Consider the following 23,667-nt stretch of genomic DNA (forward strand, 5'->3'; position numbering starts at 1 on the left):
CAATCCGTGGGTGTTGTCAGGCCAGTGGCTCACACCTATCATCCTAGCACTTTGGGAGGCCACAGCAGGCAGACTGCTTGAGCCCAGGAGTTGCAGACCAGCCTGGGAAACATGGGGAAACCCCGTCTCTACAAAAAACATTAGCCAGGTGTGGTGGTGCGCACCTGTAGTCCCAGCTACCTGGGAGGCTGAGGCAGGAGGTTCGCTTAATTAAGCCCAGAGGTCGAGGCTGCAGTGAACTGTGTTTACGCCATGGCGCTCCAGCCTGGGCAACAGAGCGAGATCCTGACTCAAAAAAAAAAAAAGAAAAAAAGAGTTGGTATTGTCTTAAAATGCTGTTTGTGGTGATGTGTTCTGCAGCAAAAGAAAACAACCTCAGAGGCCTCAGGACATTTGGACGTCTCACTGAACCCCAGCGGGAAACGATTGGCATCTGGCGGAGCCCACCGCCTGGCTGAGGCCACGCGGGCTCCTGCACTGGCCTCCGGCCTCCTCTAGCGGTCTGGGTTACAGGCCGCCCTGCCCACCCTGCCCCACCCCGCCGCCAGTCCCCACGTACAGAACTCCTCCAGGCTGACTTCCTCCACCGCGTGGATGCCAGTGAGGTGGGCGACGCGGCCCTGGACGCGAGTCCGCTTGTCCCCGGTGGTCTTCTCCACACGCTCGATCATCTGCTGCTGGCGGTCGATCCAGTAGAGGTGCTTGCCAAGGACGGTCAGGCCCAGAGGCTGCACGATGTTGGCGTCCTCCAGGGTCAGGCGGTTGGCCCCTGCAAGCAGCACAGGGCCCCCCTGAGCGGTGCTCACCTCCAGAGCTCGCCCCACACTCAGCTTGGGAGGACAGAGGTTGACAGGGCTGCCAGGGAGCCGGGGGGATTTCGTGCTCTGGGCAGGGATGGGAGCTGCAGCAGAGTCCCTGGAAGCAGGCCAACCCAAGCCAAGCCCTCGGAAAGCCCTGCTCCCACCTGGGCCGGGTTCCGAAGGAAGGCCATCAGTTCCAACAGCGGGCCTCGGTCACTGGCCCCTGCAAGCATGGCCCCTCCCCTCCCCCACCCACCCCATCGTAAGAGGAAAAGCCACGGGGACCTGCGCCCCCTCTCTAAGCACCAACTCTCATTTCTCTCCAGTCCTCACAGCCTAACACAGCCCAGAGCAGAGCAGCTGCTTGTGCAGGTGCCAGGGGCAGAGGCTAGGCTGAAGTCCTGCTCCATCCCCGGCTGTGGGGCCCCAAGCAGCTGGCTCACCCTCTCTGAGCTTCATCTTCTGCCTCTACCCAGTGGGGCTCACTCGGAACCCCAGCCTGGAGTTGTCAGCATGAGGACTAAACATGCTACATGCAAAGTTCCCGGTGCGGAGCTGGGCTCACGGCAGGTCCCGGACAATCTGGCAGCTGCTGCCATTACTGACGACAAGGCAGGCAGGGTGTCTGCGGCAGGGCAGGCACCGGGGCGCATACCTGACAGGTCGCAGCTCTCAATGCGCTTCAGGTCCGCGTCCACCCAGAACAGCTTGCCTAGTGTATTGTCCACCACCAGGGCCACGGGGCGGATGAGGCCGGTGGTGAAGAGGACCTCGCGCTCAGTGCCGTCCAGGGCTGCGCGTTCGATCTTGGCTGCCCGGTCCTGCATGTTGGTGAAGTACAGGTACCTGCGGGAGGGTGCCAGGTGAAGGATGGGTGCAGGGACGGCGTCTCCTCGGCCAGCGCGGAGCTCAGGGCACCCAGCTGGGCTGTGGCAAGGCCCTGCCTCTCAGGGCTGCCCGAGGCTGACAGGTCACATTCTGTACTAGTTGAACAGTGCTCCCCAAATTCACGTCCACCTCAGAACCTCGGAATGTGAGCTTATTTGGAAACAGGGTCTTCACAAATGTCACGAAGGATCAAGATACGACCACAATGGGTGAGGGTGGGCCCTAAAGCCAAATGAAGTGTCCTTAAGTGACACAGAAGAGGGCACGCAATGTGCCGTCAGAGAGACTGGAGTGACATGACCACAAGTCAAGGGATGCCTGGAGCCACCAGAAACCCAAAGGTTCCCTCAGAGCCTTCAGAGGGCGCAGGGCCCTGCCACACCTTGATCTCAGGCTTCTGGCCTCAGGAACTATGAGAGAACAAGTGTCCATTACTCTCAGCCACTTAGCTTCTGGTAATTTCTGACAGCAGCCACGGGAGACAGATGCAGGCCCCCACAGCTGCTAAGGACCCTGGAGCCCTGGCCATTGGGAGACCAGCTCAGCTGGCTCCTGCATAGCCACCTTACAGACCTGGGGCTCCCACCCACTGACCCCACCGTGTGCTGCAGAGGCTGCACCACCGTGGCCGCCATTCCTACCAATGAGGAAACTGAGTCTCCAAGAGGTTATGCCACTCGCCTGAGGTCACGTGGGCAGTAAGTGGCCGAGTCAGGGCTCAAACGCTGGGCTCCTGGCCCAGGACCTGCGCTGGCTGTAGCTCCTGTCTTCATGCCAGCCCCCCAGCTATTGGAGGAAGGCCATCGCGCTCCTGTCCGCCATGCTCAGTTTGGAGCCTGAGTTTCATGTCACGTGGGTTTCGGTCTCCCTCTTTCCCTGGCTATTCCCTCTGGAGACCTTCAGGTCCTGGGTGCCTTCCCACCAACAAGAAGCTCTGACGATCAACAGGTGGGAGCATCGGGGGCCTCCGGGAGGAAGAAGCCCAGGAGCTCCCTGCAGTGGAACAGGAGCGAGTCAACGGGCAGCCCCCATGCCGTGGAAGGGATTTCTGCACAGGGTTCAAGTTTAACAGGGATGGTACAAAACCTACCAACTGCAACTCCCATTGGCCAGCGCTGCCCTGTGACCTCTCAGCAGCGCTACCCCTTCCCTTTTAGCCCTCAGGGCTTTCTGCTTCCCTGGAGTGCCCGTGAAAGAGCCTGTGTTTGCTTTTGGGATCCCGGAAAGCCAACCATTGGATCACCGGGGTGGAAAATCACCCCAGCCTGTGAGAGGCTGGCATTCGGCGGAAGACACGGCGGGCATGCCTGGGGGGCAGCACCCCCACCCACCCATTGGCCTCCTACCCTCGCTCCGCATTGACGACGATGGCCCTGGGCTTGTCGCGGTCCCCACGCAGCACCACCCCCATGGCTTCCCCGCTCAGCCTGTGGACGTTGATGGTATTGGTGGCCTCGCACGTCCAGAACAGCGTCCGGCTGTAGATGTCGATGCTGAGGTCGTGGGGCTGCCTGTCTGGGTTTTGGCCTTGGCTCAGAGAGGTCAAAACAAAGGGCTGTAAGACAAAGAAACCAAGACTCCTGAGCACTGGCTGGAGACCCCCCGGGCACTGGCTGGAGACCCCCAGGCACTGGCAGAGACCCGGGCACTGGCTGGAGACCCCCGGGCACTGGCGGAGACCCCCGGGCACTGGCTGGAGACCCCCGGGCACTGGTGGAGACCCCCGGGCACTGGTGGAGACCCCCGGGCACTGGTGGAGACCCCTGGGCACTGGCGGAGACTCCCCGGCACTGGTGGAGACCCCTGGGCACTGGCTGGAGACCCCCGGGCACTGGCTGGAGACCCCCGGGCACTTGCGGAGACACCCGGGCGCTGGCTGGAGAGCTCTGGCAGGAGAGCAGAGGCCACGATTCTCGAGTTTAGCCTGAAAGTCAAATCCCAGTACTGGTGTGCGGGTCTCTCCTCTTCAATCAGCTCCTAACTACATGCCCGCCCGAGTATGCCGGAGCGATTCGGACAACGGCCTCTGGAAGAGCTCTTGCCGCCTCGGACTTGAGGCCTCATCAGCCAACCCACCGGGGGACCCAGCTGTGTGCCACTAGCCTGGCGCTCCCATGAAGGCTCTGCTGATGGCCAAGAAGGCACCCAGGACCACAGGGCCCTTCCCAACACGTCCCTGTCTTCTCCACCTGCTAGGACGCAAGCTTTTGGACTGTGGCCCTCATGTCCTGGTTTCTCTGCAGGGCACCAAGACAGCCAGTGTGGGGGCCACCCCTTACAACCCCTTCCCCAAGGGCAGGAGGCCAGGTGAGGGGGGAGGCCAGGTGAGGGGGGAGGCCAGGTGAGGGGGAGGCCAGGTGAGGGAAAGGCCAGGTGAGGGTGGGGGTTAGGTGAAGGTGGGGGACAGGTGCGGGTGCAGGGGTGGGTGAGTGGGTGAGGTGAGGGTACAGGGGAGGTGAGGGTGGGTAGGGCAGGTAAAGGTAAAGGGGCTGGTACAGATGTGGGGGTAGGTCAGGTTGGGGGCCAGGTGAGGGTGGGTGGGGGCAGGTGAGTGTGGGGAATGACCCAGAGCCCCTCTTGAGAACGCAGGGCAGCCATATCTCTCAGTGACTCTCAAGGACTCTCCGGGGTCACCGGCCAGGAGATGCTGGAGCGCTGCCTGAGCCCAGCCCACCCTCTGCATCTCAGGGATGAGCCTGGGCTTTTGGGGCCTCGGAAACAGCATCCCTTCAAAGGGATCTTACTGAGCTGATGTAGGAGGAGAGGACAGCCCAGAAGCCTACTGCCCGGGAGGATCTGGTCCCTTTGGGTTACCCCGAAAGACAGCTGCATCCAAGATCCCGAGTGATTTGGCCTGGGGCAAATGGCGCCTGGAGAACCTGGGCTACTGCCACCCAGGCCTGAAGGAAAAGCTCCCCTCTCCCTCCCTTGAGTCAGAGGGAATCATATCAGCATGGTGCTCTGATAGTAAGGCTTTTCAGACTTTATCTAGGTCTTTCAGCAGTTAATAAAACAGGGAGGCAGCAGTGGCTCATGCCCGTGATCCCAGAATGTCGGGAAACCGAGGTGGGAGAATCACATGAGCTGAGGAGTTTGAGACTAGTCTGGGCAATGCAGCAAAACTCCATCTGCATCAAAAAAAATTAAACCAACCAAACAAAAAAACACTAGCTCGGTATGGTGACGCAGGCCTACAGTCCCAGCTACTCAGAAGGCTGAGGTGGGAGGATCGCTTAAGCCTGGGAGGCCAAGGCTGCAGTGAGCTATGCTCACACCACCACACCCCAGCCTGGGTGACAGAGTAGGACCCTGTCTCAAAAAAATACAAATAAAACAAAGTCTCTAAGTAGATAAAAAGAAACTTCTTCCCCAGGCCCAGTCTCTTGGACCCAGGTGGAAAGGGTGCCTCCCTCCCCCATACACATACACACACACCCCACACCACACACACACACACACACACACACACACACACACACCCCCTATGCTCATACCACTACACATACACACACACCCCACACACCCCACACCACACACACACACACACACACACACACACACACCCTATGCTCATACTACTACACCCCAGCCTGAAAAATACAAATAAAGTCTCTAAGTAAATAAAAAGAAGCTTCTTCCCCAGGCCCAGCCTCTTGGACCCAGGTGGAAAGGGTGCCTCCCTCCCCCATACACATACACACCCCACACACACCACACACCCCACACCCCACACCACACACCACACACACACCCTACACACACCACACACCACACACACATCCTATGCTCATACCACCACACCCCAGCCTGAAAAATACAAATAAAGTCTCTAAGTAAAGAAAAAGAAGCTTCTTCCCCAGGCCCAGCCTCTTGGACCCAGATGGAAAGGGTGCCTCCCTCCCCCATACATACACACACACCCCACACACACCACACACACACACACACACACACACACACACAGCCTTGCTGGGCAGCTGCAAAGACATCATCACTTTCATCAGACACGAAGGATCACGTGTCTTTGTAGATAACAACATCCACATCGCCACAGAGCGACAGACCCTAGGGGGCCATGTGTCAACACCAACTGAACAAATTCCCTCCTAAAAGCCACAGAGCTCTCCAGCTGCGGACCCCAGCCTGGTACAGCTGCCAGGCTGGAAGACAAGCAAGATTCCAGCTACCCTGGCAAAATCAGGCTCACCGTGGAGGGTGGGTCTGTGGGAACCAGATGCAAAACCAGACTTTGGGACAGCAGTCTGGAGAACAACCATCTGAGAAACGTGTACTGTGTGACGTGACACCCTGGCCACACTCCTCTCAGGCGCAAAAACAACACAGCAAACTTTACACGGCTAGCCAGTTTCATAAACCCTGAGCTCTTTTTTTTTTTTTTTTTTTTGACATGTAGTCTTGCGTGAGATGGAGTCTTACTCTGGAGTACAGTGGCGTGATCTCGGCTCACTGCAAGCTCCACGCCTCCTGGGTTCACGCCATTCTCCTGCCTCAGCCTCCCAACTAGCTGGGACTACAGGTGCCTGCCACCATGCCCAGCTAATTTTTTTTGTATTTTTAGTAGAGACGGGGTTTCACCGTGTTAGCCAGGATGGTCTCGATCTCATGACCTTGTGATCCGCCCGCCTCGGCCTCCCAAAGTGCTGGGATTACAGGTGTGAGCCACCGCACCCAGCCCCTGAGCTTTCTTTTCTTTTCTTTTTTTTTTTGAGATGGAGTCTCGCTCTGTCGCCCAGGCTGGAGTGCAGTGGCCGGATCTCAGCTCACTGCAAGCTCCGCCTCCCGGGTTCACGCCATTCTCCTGCCTCAGCCTCCCGAGTAGCTGGGACTACAGGTGCCCGCCACCTCGCCCAGCTAGTTTTTTGTATTTTTTAGTAGAGACGGGGTTTCACCGTGTTAGCCAGGATGGTCTCAATCTCCTGACCTCGTGATCCGCCCGTCTCGGCCTCCCAAAGTGCTGGGATTACAGGCTTGAGCCACCGTGCCCGGCCTGAGCTTTCTTTTTAATGTTAAGTACAAATACTTACAATTAGTGCAAACTTTCTTACCAGAATCCTATGCAACACCACAGGCAACACGCCTTTTCCTCACTAGAAGAAAACTTTCACCATGGAAGGAACTGTTTAGAGCGGCTTATTCACAACAACCAGAGGAGGAAGCGACCTGGCACCCGTGGATGGATAAATAACAACATGTGGTCCGTACATCCATACCATGATTTTTTTTGAGACGGGGTCTCACTGTGTTGCCCAGGCTGGACGGCAGAGGCACAATCTTGGTTCACTGCAACCTCTCCCTCCCGGGTGCAAGCAATTCTCCTGCCTCAGCCTCCTGAGTAACTGGGATTACAGGTGCGCACCACCACACCCAGCTAATTTGGTACTTTTAGTAGAGCCAGTGTTTCACTATGTTGGCCAGGCTGGTCTCAAACTCCTGACCTCAAGTGATCTGCCCATCTGAGACTCCCAAAGTACTGGGATTAGAGGGTGTGAGCCACCACACCCAGCCCTTACAATGGGTTATTACTCAGGCTTAATTTAAGGAAGGAAATCCTGACACAGGCTGCAACACAGATGAACCTTGAGGACACCATGCCACGTGAAAAAAGCTAGTTACAGAAGGGCAAATATTGGTCTAATTCCACTTACATGTGGTACCTAGAGAAGGCAGAGAGAGACAAAGTAGAATGGTGGCTGTGAGAGCGAGATGAGGAGTGTGTTTAATGCACAGTTTCGGTCCGAGAAGGTGAAGTAGTCTGGAGATGAATGGCGGTGGTGGTTACCATGTGAACTGACTGAATGCCACTGAACTGTCCACTGCAGAATAGGTAAAATGGGCTCATGCCTGTTATCTCAGTACTTTGGGAGGCCGAGGTGGACGGGCTGCTTGAGTCCAGTTCGAGGCCAGCCTGGGCAACACGGTGAAATCTGTCTCTACATAAAATACCATTAGCCAGGTATGGAGGTGCACAACTTGTGCCTGGGAGGTGAAGGCTGCAGCGAGCCAAGAGCCCACCACTGCACTCCAGTCTGGCGACAGGGCAAGACCTTGTCTCAAAACAAGGCCGGTCACAGTGGCTCACACCTGTAATCTCAGCACTTTGGGAGGCTGAGGCGGGCGGATAACCAGGTTAGAAGTTCGAGACCAGCCTGGCCAACATGGTGAAACCCCGTCTCTGCTAAAAAATACAAAAATTAGCTGGGCATGGTGATGGACCCCTGTAGTCCCAGCTACTCAGGAGGCTGAGGCAGGAGAATCGCTTAAACCTGGGAGGCGGAGGTTGCAGTGAGTCGACACCGTGGCATTCCACTCCAGCCTGGGTGACAGAGTGAGACTCCATCTCAAAAAAGAAAGAAAGACAGAAAGAAAGAAAGAGACAGAAAGGAGAGAGAGAGAGAGAGAGAAAGTTAAAATGGCTGGGTGTTGTGGCTCATGCCTGTAATCCCAGCACTTTGGGAGGGTGAGGTGGGCGGATGGCTTGAGTCCAGGAGTTGAGACCAGCCTGGGCAACATAGTGGGTCTCTACAATTAAAAAAATCAGCCAGATGTGGTAGTGTATGCCTGTAGTTCCAGCTACTAGAGAGGCTGAGGTGAGAGGATCACTGGAGCCAGGAGGCTGAGGCTGCAATGAGCCATGATCGCACCACTGCACTCCAGCCCGGGCACTGGGGTGAGACCCTGTCTCAAAAACAAGAACAAAATAATTAAAATGGTAAATTTTATGTTATGTATATTTACCACAATAAAAAATAAAAACAATAGAAAACAAAAACCTCGGCCAACTGGATGATAATTTAGACACCATCTTTTGGAGGAGCAGGGGGACCCCTGGTAAAGAATCAAACCCAGCGTCCACAGAGCACGGCGGCTGCAGGACGCTGCACCCTAGCGACAGACACGAGAGGGGAAAAGCACATTCTCCAAATTAAGTGGAAAACCTTCTGGGTTTTCTTCCAAGTCTTCATCACCTCTGCCTACCAGACACCAGAAAAGAACGCAGCTCCAATGAGACACTAAGGCAATGTACGCCCAGGAGCTTTCCCAGCATGGGAGCCGCACATCCATCAATTAACACGTCCCTTTCTCCAAAGGACTCCACGTGACAGTCACCTGTAGCAAGCAAGATGAAAGGAATCCATTTCCACCATCTGCGCCACAACAGAGGCAATGATCACAGCTGCCCAGGAGAGAAGCTCCAGGGAGCCGGGCATGGCTCTGAATTTCAATTCGACTGACTTTTGCCATCAACCAAGGACACAGACCTCACAGTACAACTCAACTAGAAACTGCTGCGGGAGGAAGGATCTGGTGGAAAGGGGCGTCCAGCCTGTCTGGACAGCACCAGCCTTCAGATGGGGGGCACGACAGCGGAACCGACGGCGGACATGGCGACCCATCTGAAAGTCTTTCCAGACGCTCAGCCTCTCTCTGCCTCAAGAAAGTACCAAGATTTCATCACAATAACACAAGCTCCCACACCGATGCTCGGTGGAGAAAGAGGCCGTGTGGCTCTGTAGTTTTTTGTTTTGTTTTGTTTTGTTTTGAGATGGAGTCTCGCTCTGTTGCCCAGGCTGGAGTGCAATGGCGTGGTCTCAGCTCACTGCAACCTCTGCCTTCCAGGTTCAGCAATTCTCCTGCCTCAGTCTCCTGAGTAGCTGGGACTACAGGTGCTCGCCACCACACCCAGCTAATTTTTGTATATTTAGTAGAGACAGGATTTCACCATGTTGGCCAGGCTGGTCTTGAGCTCCTGACCTCATGATCCACCTGCCTCAGCCTCCCAAAGTGCTGGGATTACATGCGGGCTCTGTAGTTTTTATAAAAGAAGGCTGCTTAGGAGCCAGGCCTGTCCTGGAACTCTATGCTAATGAACCTGTTGTGCCCCATGCTGCAGACTCCAGGTGGGCCTGAGGCCGCCGTGAGCACATCATTCCTGGAACAGGTCACACAAGCCTGACACCGCAAAGTGGTTGCTTCTGCTACAGCAATTGTTTTTTATTTTTTATTTTTTGAGACGGAGTTTTGCTCTTGTCACCCAGGCTGGAGTGCACTGGTGTGATCTCGGCTCACTGCAACCTCTGCCTCCTGGGTTCAAGTGATTCTCCTGCCTCAGCCTCCTGAGTACCTGGGATTACAGGCACCCACCACCATGCCCAGCTAATTTTTGTATTTTCAGTAGAGATGGGGTTTCACCATGTTGGCCAGGCTGGTCTTGAACTCCTGACCTCGGGTGATCCGCCTACCTCAGCCTCCCAAAGTGCTGGGATTACAGACGTGAGCCACCACACCCAGCCTAGCACTTGTTTTAAAAATGCAAACCTGGCCGGGACGCAATGGCTCACACCTGTAATCCCAGTTATTCAGGAGGCTAAGGCAGGAGAATCGCTTGAACGTAGGAGGCAGAGGTTGCAGCAAGCCGAGATCATGCCACTGCACTCCAGGCTGGGTGACAGAGTGAGACTCCATTTCAAAAAAAAAAAAAAAAAGCAACTCTGTTCCAATGCAGTGATATATTAGGACAATTTGAGCACAGCACGGTTTCACATTTGCTCATGCACAATTTCCTCCGTGAGACACATTAAGCGAATGCAGAAAACCACAGCCGGCAGGGAACTGCGCAGGGTCACACCCACACACACACCTCCGTCTCTGACCTCCCTGGGCTCACTGCCGGGGCCATGACCCACTCCTCTCCACACCTGGGATGAGAACGTTCCATCTGATTTCCCACAATCCTCCTTCCAGCGCTTCACGAAAACTCACGCACTGCACCCTTCCACACTCATGAGCCAACTCCAGATCTTCCCAAGGTAAAGTGCCCTATTTATTGCAGTGTTAACGTTTATGAATGCACAGTATTGTGGGATATATCTAACCATTTAATGTGCAAAAGGCGCTCTGCTATTTCCCAGGTTCCTCTCTTCTCTTACATGTCACTGACGGAGATTTTGGGGGTTGTGCCCTGGTCCCCTTTTTCCTATGATTCGTGTCATTTTTACTGTGCGATTTTGCAGTGTGGTGACTTTTAGAAGCACATACACTGCATCGTAGCAGAAATGACTGTACAATTCCTACAAAATAAAGGATAAACCTAGATTAACCAGTACCAACTACCCCTGCATGACTCAAGACCACTTTTCTTTCTGGGAAAGAAAAAAGTCCTGTGGGGTTTGACCCCACCATGACTACTTAAACTACTAAGAAACCCAGTTTCTACAGATAATCACAGTCTCGGGGTTCCACGCAGCTCAGGGCTATACCCCGTGACTATGTAATCGAAGCCCAAGTCATCGTTCACCCAGAACCAAGTTCTGTTTCCTGCCTCTGCTAAGGACAAGGGCAGCAGCCTGGAAACCAGCAAGAGGCGCACCTTGGGAAGCACCCCGCACCCTTCCAACGGGGCACCTGCCTGGGTCCCATCGTCCTTGGCTCGCTTGATGTTCTGGCGCCCGTCCACCCAGTAGATGAACTTGTCCAGTGGGTCATAGTCGATGGCTTTGACGTTCCTCAGCCCATGCAGGGGCAGGATGAGATCCGGGCTGTGCTGGTCGTCTGGGATCATCCGACTGATGGCAGATTTCTGGCTGAACAGCAAGAAGGTGGTGGGCGCTAGAGGAGGCAAAGATAGGGCTGCAGGTGGGTGTCTGGAAGCCAAAGAGGAGCTGGCGGGCGGGACAGAACACCACTTGACTACAACAGGTGGCTCAGCATCCACCCCGCTGGAGGTCCACGGGAAAGATGGGGGGACCAGGGCTGTTTCTCGGGGGTGCGCTATGGGGAATTTCATTCTCCATGTCATATGTGTCTCTGCTGTTTCAAAGTACAAGTTTTATTTTTGAAATAGATTATTTATTTATTTATTTTGAGACGGAGTCTCGCACTGTTGCCCAGGCTACACGATCTTGGCTCACTGCAAGCTCCGCCTCCCGGGTTCACGCCATTCTTCTGCCTCAACCTCCCAAGTAGCCAGGACTACAGGGGCCCGCCACCACACCCAGTTAATTTTTTGTATTTTTAGTACAGACGGGGTTTCACTGGGTTAGCCAGGATGGTCTTGATCTCCTGACCGCATGATCCGCCCGCCTCGGCCTCCAAAGTGCTGGGATTACAGGTGTGAGCCACTGCGCCCTGCATTTATTTATTTGAGACAAAGAGTTTCGCTCTTGTTGTCCAGGCTAGAGTGCAGTGGCACAAACCCGGCTCACCTGAAACTTCTCCTTCCCAAGTTCAAGCAATTCTCCTGTCTCAGCCTCCCGAGTAGCTAGGATTACAGGTGTGCCCCACCATGCCTGGCTAATTTTTTATTTTTAGTAGAGATGGGGTTTCACCATATTGGCCAGGCTGATCTTGAACTCCTGACCTCGGGTGATCCGCCCACCTCAGCTTCCCAAATTGCTAGGATTACAGCCGTAAGCCACCACGCCCAGCCCAATAAATTTATTTTTAAATGATGAAAACTTAAGACAGAAGGCAGGTAATGGTGTGAACATTGGTGGTGGAATGGTAGTGAAACTCGTACCCATGACTGTGTGTGCAGTTTGCTGTGTGCCTATGTGTACACCAGTGAACTGCAGAAAACCGGGCACAGTCAACGACAAGCCCAGGAGGAGACTCTCCTCGAGGGTGTCAGTGAGCAGCATGTGCCACCACAGGGCAGCCCCGGAATCAAGCTGGGCCTCTTCTCAGTGCACTGGCAGCAGGACCGGAAGAACCAGCTCTCTAGCAGGACCAGGACATCCAGCGGCCTCTCTCTCTCAGCAGCAAACAGAGTCCTGGCCTGAGTCCTGCCTGGGTTCAGAAGCTGTGGCACTTCGGGCTATGGTGACTGGTCCGAAATCCAAGTCACTGCACCAGGTCTGCCGGGCACAGGACGGGGACTCTGAGTCATGGCAACCCCTCCTTGCCATGGGTTACCTGCACCTCCGTTTGACTCTCCAAGATCATGGCCCCAGGGAGGCATGGTGAGCAACAGCACTAAAGACAGTCCAGGCATGGAAAGTCCCAGACTCTGGCCCAGGCCCATCTCCTGCCAGCCTGGGCCTCGAACAGCCCCTTAACCTTTGCAAGCCTCAAGTTCCCCATCCATGCAGCTGGGACAGGCAAGACCAGCCCTGCCGGTGCCCAGGTCTACATGAGACTCCAACGGGGCCTGGATGACAAACAGCTTTATAAACGATCAAGTTCTGCGTCGGGAATCATAACCAGCTCACTGCTGATGTCATGGGGGAAGAGCCTGCCAACAGGAAGCACATGTCCTCCAGAGGGGCCATAGGAAAGTCACTCTTCTCATCACTGACATGAGAACAAAGAGGCTCACCTGCTTCCGAGCGTCAGGGCAAAAATTCCCCGAACTGATCCAGGCTGCCTGGCAAGGGTGTTCAGGAGCAGGGACTCTTGAGCCAGCCTGCCACAGTCAACCCTGGCTCAACCCGCTCCGGTCGTATGGCCTTGGGTGGGTTGCCACACCTCTCTGTGCGTCGGGTTCCTTGTATGTGAGATGGGACCATGCTACTCCCCACCCTCCAGGCTTGACGAGTAAATGAGCGCTGTGGAAAGCACTCAGCATCCTGCTGGCAGTATGAGCGAGCGCCCTTCCCCCGTGACTGGCTTTCACACCCAAAGATCCTTTCCGAGACCTGCCAGCTGCGGGGTTTTGGCCATTTACCTGTGTCCTGATGAAGCAACAAGTCCACCCAGCCTGGACCTGGACCTTCAGGTAGCATCATGCAGCTTGTGCAGTGCACAACCTACCCAACCATCTATGTACACCCAGGAACCCCAGATGAGAAACTTCTTTCAGCGTCAGCTCCCAGAACCAGTCTGATCTAACGAGGGAGTGAGGTGCAGGGGACCGCGAGGCACTTACGGCTGCAGTTGCGGCTGCTGGGGTCCAGGGTGTGGTGTGAGGCACAGCCGCAGCGGTGGCCACCGGGGATGGCAAGGCACAGCTGCCCGCACTGCCCGTTGTTGTGCATGCAGTCGTTGAGGCCATCCTGGCGGGAGGAGTGGAACACCAGGATGTCCATCACGAAGTCCAGGTGGCCCTGGATGAGGGTGCGGTTCCGGCCGCTGGTCTTGTCAGCCCGCTCGATGCTGTGCAGATTCCAGTCCGTCCAGTAGATATAATCGCTGTACTGCGTCAGACCGAACGGGTGCGGGAGGTCGTCGGCAATCACAACCCGCTCCTGACCTGCATGGACACACACAGGCCCGGTGTCAGCAACAGCACAGCCAGGCCACAGAGCACAGGGCGCCCTGAGGGACAAGCCGGAGTTCAACCCTGCAGCCTAGCGACCACGTGAGTGCCTTAAAGTGTTTGGCCACCTTGGAAAACTGGCAAGATCCACTGAAGAGCAGGCAGGATCTACTAAAATTAAGTGACCTGGCTACAGTCACACAGTTGCTAAGCGGCAGGGCCGGGATTACCACCCAGGCAGGCAACGAGGCTCTATGTTCCTGTGTTCACCATGTCAGGCCTGGCTATGCATCCTTCACTCCCGCAGCAACAAGCCCGGGCCTTCCATGTTATTATTCAAGCACTCAGTAAACATCCGGAGCGTTTAAGTCCAAAACACTGTACGTACAGCAGAATGACGGCCAGGCTGCAATGCACATGGCCACCCTCACTGGCAGGGTCACATGAATTTCCAGGGCTTTTGCTGGTTTTCATCTGAGTCTGTCCTCACTCCGGGGTGATTAATGAGCTTAATCATTTCAGGCAACCACAGCTGTGCTGTGACCGGTTTCTCGCCTGGCAACAGGTTTGCATGCGGCCTGGATGAGCTGGGTCATGGGATTCCCTGCAGAGCTGGTGACAGTCACGAAGTCACGTGCAAACCTAGGTACTGGCATCACAAGCCAGGGTGCAGCCCACCCCCAGCAGCAACCGGGACACGGGGTTCAAGTGCCAGCTCTGCCTATGCAGTACGTGGGACAAGGCATGCAGCTGGCCGATGCCCCAGCCTCCTCATCTGTAAAATGGGCACAACACGCCCACCGCAGATGGCGAGTAGCAGTGGTGGTCAGAAGCCAAATTCTTGCTGCCATTCCTGAGCGGTTCGACATGGCTGATGTGCTCAGAGGTTCTGCTATGGTCAAGGTCACCAAAGGTCCCTCTGCCAGGGGCCAAAAGTCAGGGATGCCCAGGTGACCCCCTCCTCCCTTGTCTGCCCTCAAGCCAAGGGCTGCCTGGGGGCTTGGACCTGAGCCCTCAGAGTTTTTTTATTTTCTTTTTTTTCTTTTTTTTGAGACAGGGTCTCACTCTATTGCCCAGGCTGGAGTGCAGTGGCACGATCATAGCTCACCACAGCCTCAACCTCCTGGGCTCAAGCAATCCTCCCATCTGACCTCCCAAGTAGCTAGGACTACAGGCATGAACCACCATGCCCAGCTAAGTTTTTAAAAAATTTTTTGTAGAGATGGGGTCTCACTACGTTACCCAGGCTGGTCTTGAACTCCTGGGCTTAAACCATCTGCCCGCCTTGGCCTCACAAAGTGCTGGGATTACAGGTATGAGCCACTGCACCTGGCCCTTCAGAGCATCTGCCCGTGACCTTCCACTCTCCCGACTTGGCAGGGGGGATGGGGGTCCCTTTGTTGAGCATGGTGGCTCCTGTCACCTGCCATATCACCCAGGACAGCTAACATAACTACTCTAGCAGAACAGAGTGTGCAGTCCCCTGCTCTGGGTTCAAATCCTGCTCCTGCCGCTGTGTGACTTGGGATAGGTTTTTTTTTTCAAACTTCCCTGAGCTTCATTCTCATGATCTGGAGAAAGGAGATGAGAGCACCAGCCCCTGGGTCCCAGGACACTCCCAGCACAATCCGCACACACGGTGGGGCTCAGGGCTGGGTGGGGATTGAGTGCCGGCCCTGGTGTCTCGGGGGGATCCTGAACTCACCAGCTCTGTGACCTAAGGCAAGTCATGTGGCTTCCTCAGGCCTCAGCTTCCCCAGCAATGAAAACCTCCACCACGTGCGTTAGAGTCCTGGCACAGGGATTAGCTGGGACCTGGTGCTCAGCAGGTGCACAGGAAACAGCTGTCACCAGAGCCTCTCCCAACACAACTGTAGCACGGCACCCAGGGGTGGACAGGGACAACCCCCACAGCAGAGGGTGAGGCTGCTGGGCAGTCGAAGGTGTGGCCACAGCTCCTGGCAGGTTGGGGAATTGCAGGCCACAGGGCATGTGCAGCAGGGTGGCCAACGTCCAGCTGCCCCGCCCTCCACGACCAGCAGGCCCCGGCCTGGCCCTCACCCAGCATGTTGGACGACTCGATCATGTTGGTGTCCAGGTCGGTCCAGTAGAGGCGCTGGTCAGCATAGTCAATGGTGAGGTCGTTGGCCCGGCCCACCTTGTCCACCAGCGTCATGCAGTTGGTCCCGTCCATGAAGGCCCGCACGATCCTCGGCTTGCCGCCCCACTCGGTCCAGTAGATGTAGCTGGAAGGCACAAGGGAGAAGGGGCGGCTCGGTGAGTCCACTCTCACCGCAGGACAGCGGGTGGCGGAGGGATGCAACTGCCCCCATCTCTTCAGCTCAACCCTCCCCGTCCTGGAGAAAGCCACGCGCAGGAAGCAGGGAAGGGTGAGACCCTCGCCCCCTGCCACACACATATCCCTCCAGGGGTGGTCACTGGGCCACCTCCCTGAATTCCCACAGTGGCTCACTTGTAAGGCGAGTAAATCCCCATGTACAGACACAAAAACAGGCGCACAGACAGGGTGAGTGTGTGCTGGAACATCCCCCTAAGCTTGGCCGGATGCTGGGGACACGGCAGAAACCAGGATGGACACGAGCACATCACAAAACAAGACCTCAGGGCAGGGGAGGCCTTGCAGGATCCGGACGTAAACTCGGCTCTGGGCTCCTCCCGCAGCAGCCCCTCCTTCCCTCTTCTTTTAGCAGATCCAGAGGAGGAAATGCACATCCTCATTTCAGAATTTTCTAACTTTGACCTGCCCTTGCTCTAAAACCTGGACCTCTTTCTATGTCCTGCCATCCTGAAGTCTTCCTTCCTTCCCTAGCAGAACAGGTGACAGGCAGGGACTGGGCTGCTGCACACATCACAGATGCTTTACGGGCTGGTCACTCTGCCCACTGCACAGAAAAGAAAACTCAAGTCCAGAGAGACGCCCCCCACAACTGGGGCCTGTCTGACCCCAGTGCCCAAGGCATGGCCGCCAGGATGCCCGGCAGCTACAAGCACGTTTACTTCTTGAGGTGGGTCCTAAGCTGTGGCTCAGTAGCCTCCAAGAGGCCATTTCGGAGGAGCCTGAGGTCCGGGGACCTCAAAGTCGATTCTGGATCATGGTTTTAGCAAAAGAGTACAAAGCAAGGAGGCCTGGTTGGGAGCCTGAGACAGCACTTCCTGGTCCAGCCCTGCTCTAACTGGGTATGTGACCTTAGGAAAGTCACTTGGTTTCTCTGAGCCTGTTTCTGCATCTGTAAAACTGACACAGATACCTGCCCTATGCAGGCTCCATGGACGCTTTGGTGAGACGGCCCAGGTGAAAGCAGCCAGCACTGGGCCTGACACAGCCTCAGCCCCTGCTCCACGAATGAACTCCATGACCTCTGAGGGTCCTACCAGTCCTGGACATCATCAAGGCTAATCACCGAGGGCCACAGGGGCAGCCTGCCACCTCGCCCAGTTGGCACCCCCGCACTGTCTCATACAGAGAGGTGGACACGAGGACACACGGGACAGGCAAACCCTTACCCTTTGGTCGGATCCAGGGCCAGCGACCTCGGGTTGTCCAAGTCCCTCCACACGAGGACTTGCCGGAACTGCCCGTCCAGCCGCGCCACTTCGATCCTGTTGGTCCCGGTGTCGGCCCAGTAGAGGTTCTTGCCCATCCAGTCAACAGCCATGCCCTCGGGGTAGTCAAGGCCGAACTCCACCACGTGCTCCACCGAGCTCCCATTCATGAAGGCGCGGCTGATGGTCTGGCAGCAGGTGAGGAGGAAAAGGGCCACGTTTTAGGAACAAGCATCTTTTTGTCTTTTTTTTTGAGACAGAGTTTCACTCTTCTTGCCCAGCCTGAAGTGCAATGGTGCGATCTCAGCTCACTGCAACCTCTGCCCCCTGGGTTTAAGCGATTCTCCTGCCCTTAGCCTCCCAAGGAGGTGGGTGCCCGCCACCACGCCCAGCTAATTTTTTTGTATTTTTAGTTGAGATGGGGTTTCACCAGGTTGGCCAGGCTCGTCTCGAACTCCAGACCTCAGGTAATCCACCTGCTTCAGCCCCCCAAAGTGCTGGGATTACAGGCATGAGCCACCGCGCCCAGCCAGAACCAGCGTGTTTTGTAGACATCTCCCGAGACGCTTGGCCACCAGGAGCAGCTACTGAACACATTCTGGACAGGATCACCAACATTCAAGTTTTTAAATGAACGTTTGAAATTTAGCAAGACACTTTTTTGGAAAAAGCAACTTGGGAAATTTTATATACATATATAATATATAATATATAAATGTGTATTTATAAATATATGATATACATTTATAAATATACATTTATACAATATTTTAAAATTATATATCTGATATTTATAAATATATAACATATATTATATATATATATTTTTGTTTTCCCCACGCAGACAGGTCTTGCTCTGTCGCTCAGCTTGGAGTGCAGTGGTGTAATCTCAGGTCACTGTAGCATCAACCTCCTGGGGCTCAAGCAATCCTCCCAACTCAGCCTCCTGGGTAGCTGGGACTACAGCTGTGTACCACTATGCCCGACTTATTAAAAAAGTTTTTTGTAGAGATGGGGTCTCACTATGTTGCCCAGGCTGGTCTCAAACTTCTGGGCTCAAGTGATCCTCCTGCCTCAGCCTCCCAAAGTGTTGGGATTACAGGCATGAGCCACGGTGCCCAGCTGTAACCAGCACATAGATAATAAAAGAACAGTTAAGCCTAAAAGGGAACATCTGTGCAGTGGAGCATTTCATACGTTTAAAAGATTGTGCCAAAGAGTTTTTCATAGCGTCATCAAATACCTGTTGTAACGTCAAGTGAAAAAATCAGGAGACAGAATTCTGTGTAGCATACGTCTGTGATGATGAGAAATGCTATCTTAGAGAAAAAAGACTTGAAGGCAATATGCTGAGGTGTCAACAACGGTCGTCTCTGGCTGGAGAGGTTATGGACAATTTTTATTTTATTTTTTATACTTTTCTATATATTTCTTTTTTTTTTTTTTTTTTTTTTTTGAGACGGAGTCTCGCTCTGTCGCCCGGGCTGGAGTGCAGTGGCGCCATCTCGGCTCACTGCAATCTCCGCCTCGCGGATTTACGCCATTCTCCTGCCTCAGCCTCCTGAGTAGCTGGGACCACAGGCGCCCGCCACCTCGCCCGGCTAGTTTTTTGTATTTTTTAGTAGAGACGGGGTTTCACCGTGTTCGCCAGGATGGTCTCGATCTCCTGACCTTGTGATCCGCCTGTCTCGGCCTCCCAAAGTGCTGGGATTACAGGCTTGAGCCACCGCGCCCGGCCTTATTTTCTTTTTTTTACAAAGAACGCTTGTGACTTAAAGTCATAAAAAATCTTTTAAAGATATGTAATACAAATAGTAAAATAGGCCGGGCATAGTGGCTCACACCTGTAATCCCAGCACTTTGGGAAGCTGAGGCAGGCGCTTGAGCCTAGGAGTTTGAAACCAGCCTGGGCAACATGGGGAAACCCTGTCTCCACAACATAAAAATCAGCCAGGTGTGGTGGTGTGTGCCTGTAGTCCCAGCTACTAGGGGGGCTGAGGTAGGAGGATCACTAGAGCCCAGGAGGTCGAGGCTGCAGTAAGCTGAGATTACACCACTGCACTCCAGCCTGAGTGACAGAGGGAGACCCTATCTCAAAAACAAACAAACAAAAATCCAGAAAACAAATAGTAGAATAATAAATGAGCAAACATTGTAGTTGTCCAATACTTTAGAACAGAGGTCAGCACACTTTTTCTGTAAACGGGCGGATGGTACATAGTTTAGGCTTTAGAACCCATACAGATCTGCCACAACTCAACTCAGCAGCACAAAAACTGCCGCAGACAATCTACAAACAAATGCGCTTTGGTGTGCACCAATCAAATTTTCTTTTTTTTTTTTTTTTGAGACAGAGTTTTGTTCTTGTTGCCCAGGCTGGAGTGCGATGGTGCCATCTCGGCTCACCACAACCCCCGCCTCCCAGGTTCAAGTGAGTCTCTTGCCTCAGCCTCCCAAGTAGCTGGGATTACAGGCGTGCACCGCCATGCCCGGCTAATTTCTTTTGTATTTTTAGTAGAGATGGGGTTTCTCCATGTTGGTCAGGCTGGTCTCAAATTCCCAACCTCAGGTGATCCGCCCCCCTCGGCCTCCCAAAGTGTTGGGATTACGGGCGTGAGCCACTGCACCCAGCCACGAATCAAACTTTCTTTACAGAATCAGAAGGCCAGCCCATGGACCAGTTTAGTAAACCCTTCTTTAGAGGCAAAAAGTCTTTCTAGGCCAGGCGCAGTGGCTCACACCTGTCATCGCAGCACTTTGGGAGGCTGAGGCGGGCAGATCACCTGAGGTCAGGAGTTCAAGACCAGCCTGGCCAACATGGTGAAATCCTGTCTCCACTAAAAATACGAAAAAGCTAGCTGGGCATGGTGGCACGTGCCTGTAATCTCAGTTACTCAGGAGGCTGAGGCAGGAAAATCGCTTGAACCCGGGAGGCGGAGGTTGCAGTGAGCTGAGATCATGCCTGGGCGACAGAGCAAGACTCCGCCTCAAAAAAAAAAAAAAAAAAAAAAAAGTCTTCCTGTATTTGTCCTGAATGTTTATATTTGCACTATAAATGAAGAAAGAGTCTGCAAAGCAAACGGGCAGTGACGAGGGAGCGGGTGGAGTCTCTGAAGTCAAGCTCAACAGACAACAAACATTTCACATTCACACAAGCATTTCACAAAAGCCCTTGTGTGTGTCTACCGGATTTGCTCACTATAATCATCTATTTTTTAAAAAATAAGCTTGCTCATATTTGATTAGCTTGAATTGAGTTACAATAAATATGACAGGCCGGGCGCGGTGGCTCAAGCCTGTAATCCCAGCACCTTGGGAGGCCGAGATGGGCGGATCACGAGGTCAGGAGATCGAGACCATCCTGACTAACACGGTGAAACCCCGTCTCTACTAAAAAATACAAAAAACTAGCCAGGCGAGGTGGCGGGCGCCTGTAGTCCCAGCTACATGGGAGGCTGAGGCAGGAGAATAGTGTAAACTCGGGAGGCGGAGCTTGCAGTGAGCTGAGATCCGGCCACTGCAAACAGCCCGGGCGACAGAGCAAGACTCCGTCTCAAAAATAAATAAATAAATAAATACGACAGTGCTTTAAGAAAAGTGTCTGAAGCCCTTGCGGCAGGAACAGAGGCAAGGTTTTCCCATACAGACTGCCTGCGTGCACGTCTGGCCCACGCTACCTTCAGGCTGACGTCTGTCCAGTAGATGTGGTTGTTGGACACATCAAAGTCCAGGGCTGAGGCCTCCTTGACGCCCGTGAGCGGGATGGCCACGTCGTTGTTGTTGGTCTCGAGGGAGATCCTGTGGATGGCGGCTCTGCTGGTAAAGACCAAGAAGGCCTCGGGCACGATGCAGGTCTTCATGTCACTCAGCAGCTCCAGGCCGATGGGGCAGCCACACCGGGTTGCGTGGGGCGTGAAGAAGCACAGGTGGCTGCACCCCCCGTTCCTGTCCGCACACGGGTTGGTTCCTGGAAGCGAACACAGAGGCTCCAATCTAAACACCACCAGCCCAGCAGGGAAAGGGGTGTGGCCAAGCCACCAAGTGAATGCCACCGTGAGCCACACAGCTCGGGGTGCTGAGCTCAGGACTCACCCCCGGGTTGGGTTCGACCTCATGGCTGGGCTGGGCTGTGATTATCGTTCCCCTGGCCAGGCTCAACCCTCAAACACACACACACATTTCACCTGAAAGCCAGGATGGAACAAAAGCTCCAGTGTGCACAGCTGTATTTCTGCCACACGTCAAACAGGGACAGTAGCTGGGGGTGGCAGGAACATGCCTGGCAATGGCAACCAAGTTCTCCCCTGGTACAGTCAAGGGTCAGTATCAGTAACAGCAGTGCAGGCTCTGACCAGACCTTGTCAGGCACCAGGCACTGGTCCCAGAGAGTCACCTGCCTGAACTCACTCCATCCACCTTGGAGGTAGGAGCTATTTTCATCACAATGCCCATTTTTCATTCGAGGAAACTGAAGTGCAGAGAGGCTGCTGAAGGGAGCGTGGTCAGGAAGTAAGGGAGCAGCACCGCGAGAGTGCCAGCCCAGTGGTCCAGCCTCCTGGCCTGCGCTCCGGCCCAGGAACAAAACAGTTAACGCCTTGGGGCAGGGACCGTGCGAGTCCTTGGGGCCTCGGCTCCTGAGAGTCCCAGCTAGGCCCTTCCTCCGATTCACAGACATTCCCGGCAACCCTGAAAACTCACGTTCACCCAGCAGGACAAAAGCTGCCTCTTTTTCACACAGAACAGACAGCGTTTGTTTATTTTTGGCCAGTCTGTTAATTTCACTCATCAACCAAAGTGCTGTTAAAATTGGCTTTAATTTAGTGTTAAATATTTAAGCCAAAAAAAGAATCTTTTTCCCCATCTCCTTTAGTAAACCATGGGATGAGAGGGGAGGGGGAAGAAGCCCAATTTCTCAGCTTTAAATCACACCCCCATGGAGGCACCCTTTTGTCTTGTATCTCTGGGGTTTATTTTTTTTCTTCGAACAATCCCTCACAGGTCAGTCTCACCTTCCACGGTGGATAAATGCTTTTTTTTTTTTTTTTTTTTTTTTTTTTTTGAGACAGGGTCTCACTCTGTCACTCAGGCTGGAGTGCAGTGACATGATCTCAGCTCACTGCAACCTCATGCCACCATGCCCGGCTAATTTTATGTAATTTTTTTTTTCTGGTAGAGATGAGGTCTCTCTTATGTTGCCCAGGGGAGACACTCTCAAATTCCTGGGCTCAAGTGATCCTCCTGCCTCAGCCTTCCAAAGTTCTGGGATTTCAGGCATGCGCCACCGCACCTGGTATAAATGTTCTTTTTTTTTTTTCTTTTTCTTTTTGAGACAGGGTCTCGCTCTATTGCCCAGGTGGAGGGCAGTAGTACAATATCGGCTCACTACAACCTCCACCTCCTGGGTTCAAGCAATTTTCCTGCCTCAACCTCCCGAGTAGCTGGGATTATAGGCGTGTGACACCACACCCAGCTAATTTTTTTTTTTTTTTTTTTTTTGTACTTTTAGTAGAGATGGGGTTTCATGTTGGTCAGGCTGGTTTCAAACTCCTGACCTCAAATGATCTGCCTGCCTCAGCCTCCCAAAGTGGTGGGATTTCAGATGTGAGCCACTGCCCCGGCATGAATGTATTTTTAAAGGAGGCTGGGAAAACTAAATTCCTGGATTCCATCCTTTGCATGAGGACTGGAGGGTGCGACGAAGGCTGTGACGGAAGCACTCACTGCTCCTGGGGTCGCCCGCACTGCCTCAGCTCCAGGCCTCTGCGGGGCTGTCCTTTCTGCCCCAACCTGCTCCCTCAACTCCCAGCTCCCTTGTATTTTAAAGTCAGGGATCTACCATCACAGCTAACATCACATCCACCCCACGGGGAGCAGAGTCAATCCAGGCATCTCACCCAGGACTGCAGGCAATGCAGCAGCAAGCACCACGTCCCCTGTCCTCTCATCCTTCATCAAGATTTACTGAGTGACTCTGACAAGCAGGTGCAGCACAGGACCCCAGGCCCCAGCCAGACACAGAGCCCCTGCCGCACCTGGACACTGCTCTCTCCAGTGTAACTCTCTCACCTTTTCAGGAAGAGACAAATCATCGTGCCAGACAACGACCCCCTCGGGGAGCGTACTGCGGATCCTGGCTTTCAGGTGAAAGGTATGTGTGCATTGGCCACAGGGGCAACAAGCACAGCCCAGCCCAGGCAGACC

At 54.2% G+C, this 23,667-nt stretch overlaps 1 protein-coding gene and 1 long non-coding RNA gene across 5 annotated transcripts in view; both read right to left on the bottom strand.

The window, feature by feature from the left end:
- Positions 1-23,667, bottom strand: part of LRP5 (LDL receptor related protein 5) — a 143,238-nt gene that overhangs the window by 23,326 nt on the left and 96,245 nt on the right. The window contains exons 8-16 of one of the 4 annotated variants that reach the window (XM_077961923.1): positions 23,361-23,532; positions 21,144-21,433; positions 17,428-17,654; positions 15,964-16,148; positions 13,573-13,896; positions 11,116-11,315; positions 3,035-3,243; positions 1,456-1,646; positions 560-769 (exon numbers count right to left, since the gene is read on the bottom strand). In XM_077961923.1, coding sequence (XP_077818049.1) covers positions 560-769; positions 1,456-1,646; positions 3,035-3,243; positions 11,116-11,315; positions 13,573-13,896; positions 15,964-16,148; positions 17,428-17,654; positions 21,144-21,433; positions 23,361-23,418 — 1,894 coding nt within the window. In that variant the 5' untranslated portion in view covers positions 23,419-23,532. Of the gene's footprint in view, positions 1-559; positions 770-1,455; positions 1,647-3,034; positions 3,244-11,076; positions 11,397-13,536; positions 13,897-15,963; positions 16,149-17,427; positions 17,655-21,143; positions 21,434-23,360; positions 23,533-23,667 lie in introns of all 4 variants that reach the window. The other 3 variants (XM_028833138.2, XM_028833139.2, XM_077961922.1) reach the window with 3 other exon arrangements.
- LOC144334078 (uncharacterized) lies at positions 6,391-9,394 on the bottom strand. The gene is made up of 2 exons (XR_013403491.1): positions 8,373-9,394; positions 6,391-6,443 (listed from the first exon to the last, which is right to left on the bottom strand). It is a non-coding gene; the product is annotated as an uncharacterized LOC144334078 (long non-coding RNA).

The sequence above is a fragment of the Macaca mulatta genome, chromosome 14 (genome assembly GCF_049350105.2).
Source record: "Macaca mulatta isolate MMU2019108-1 chromosome 14, T2T-MMU8v2.0, whole genome shotgun sequence".
Taxonomy (NCBI): Eukaryota; Metazoa; Chordata; class Mammalia; order Primates; family Cercopithecidae; genus Macaca; species Macaca mulatta.